Here is a 1350-nt window from a genome sequence, read left to right as displayed (position 1 = left end):
GAGCAGTATTCCTAGTTTGCCCGCAAATGCCCCGATTTCCACCATGTTCTGTGAATTTGCAGATGATCCCTTTCCTTGGATGAATGATCAGGAAAGCTGTTCTGCGGAGGTGGTTGGATTCAGAATGACAGGAACCACACCTAACGGCGATGTGATCGAGATCATGCCCGATGTAGCCGAAGTGCACATCGCCAGAAAAAACTTGAGCTTTGCAGCTTTTAATCTCACAGTGGGACCCGAGAATGAGCCTGAGGGAGCTGAGGAGTCCTTGAAAAGGACGACAGGGGAGTTTCGGTTTGAGGTGGACAGCAGTGTAGTGAAGCAGTTGCTGGTCCACATTGTGACCGAAGTGACCGTGTTGTTCACGGTTTTCGTATACGCCGGCAGTGAAATTACCCCCACTGCTCTGGTCGCCACCTTCCTCGCGCCCCATGACATCCCTCCCATGGCCAACCAGAGTGACCTGTTCGACTCAGCTTGTACAGTTAGGGAGGCCCGCGTGGTTTGCCTTCCAGCATCCCTGCTGCAAGTCGTAGCTCAGCGAACTGGCTCGTCTGAGTGCACCTTGATCATAGTTCTGCAGGCACCTCGTTTTGTCATGAAAGCCAGTGAAAAGCTGGTGAGAATCGCTCTTTTCAGCGCTCACTGCCTAGACATGTATGGGATCCAGAGCGATTGGAGAGAAGATACCTGTGTTCTCGGAGAGAAGACCACCTGGCTAAGAGTGCACTGTATCTGCCAAACCACAAGGAGGGCCCGGCAGCAGCTGGACCTAATAAAACAAGCCAGCACCCAGCTGCAAACCCATTTTTTGACGGCCAAGGTGATTGTGGTCCCTAATCCTGTAGATCTACGGTTGGAGGTCATGAAGAACGTTACCCGCAACCCTGTGACCCTTCTCACTGTACTTTTCATCATGCTCATGTACATAATCCTAGCTTTCTGGGCCTTGCTGAGAGATGGAATGGATCAGTTTCTTCGGCTACGTGTGATAATTCTACTTGATAACGATCCTTATGATAAGGTGTGTTACCTCGTCACTATTTTTACAGGAAGCCGTTGTGGGGCTGGGACCAGGGCTGATGTCTTCATCCAACTTATGGGAACAGAAGGTGCCAGCAGTGTGCATTGTCTGAGCCACCCTTATTTTAAAACCCTCTACCGCGGAGGCATCAACACTTTCCTCCTAACGACGAAAAGTGACTTGGGGGACATCCATTCCGTTCGTGTGTGGCACAACAATGAGGGCAAAGCCCCCAGTTGGTATTTAAGCAGAATCAAAGTGGAAAATCTGTTCAGCAGACGCATCTGGCTGTTTTTATGCCGGGAATGGCTTTCTGTTGACACCTC

The 1350-nt window shown here is 50.6% G+C and overlaps 1 protein-coding gene across 1 annotated transcript; it reads left to right on the top strand.

Annotated features, from left to right (window-relative positions):
* Nucleotides 1-6: 6 nt before the first annotated feature.
* LOC145719169 (polycystin family receptor for egg jelly-like) lies at nucleotides 7-1345 on the top strand (the record flags this gene model as incomplete). Its single annotated transcript, XM_081810684.1, has 1 exon — nucleotides 7-1345. A coding segment is annotated over exon 1 (1302 nt), but the record flags the coding sequence as incomplete, so codon positions are not given.
* Between the last annotated feature and the right edge of the window lie 5 nt (nucleotides 1346-1350).

The sequence above is a fragment of the Leptonychotes weddellii genome, unplaced genomic scaffold (assembly GCF_054177405.1).
Source record: "Leptonychotes weddellii isolate Sample4059 unplaced genomic scaffold, ASM5417740v2 HiC_scaffold_32683, whole genome shotgun sequence".
Lineage (NCBI taxonomy): Eukaryota > Metazoa > Chordata > Mammalia > Carnivora > Phocidae > Leptonychotes > Leptonychotes weddellii.
The sequence above is the reverse complement of the archived record's forward strand: the minus strand, read 5'-3'. Positions and strand labels throughout refer to the sequence as shown.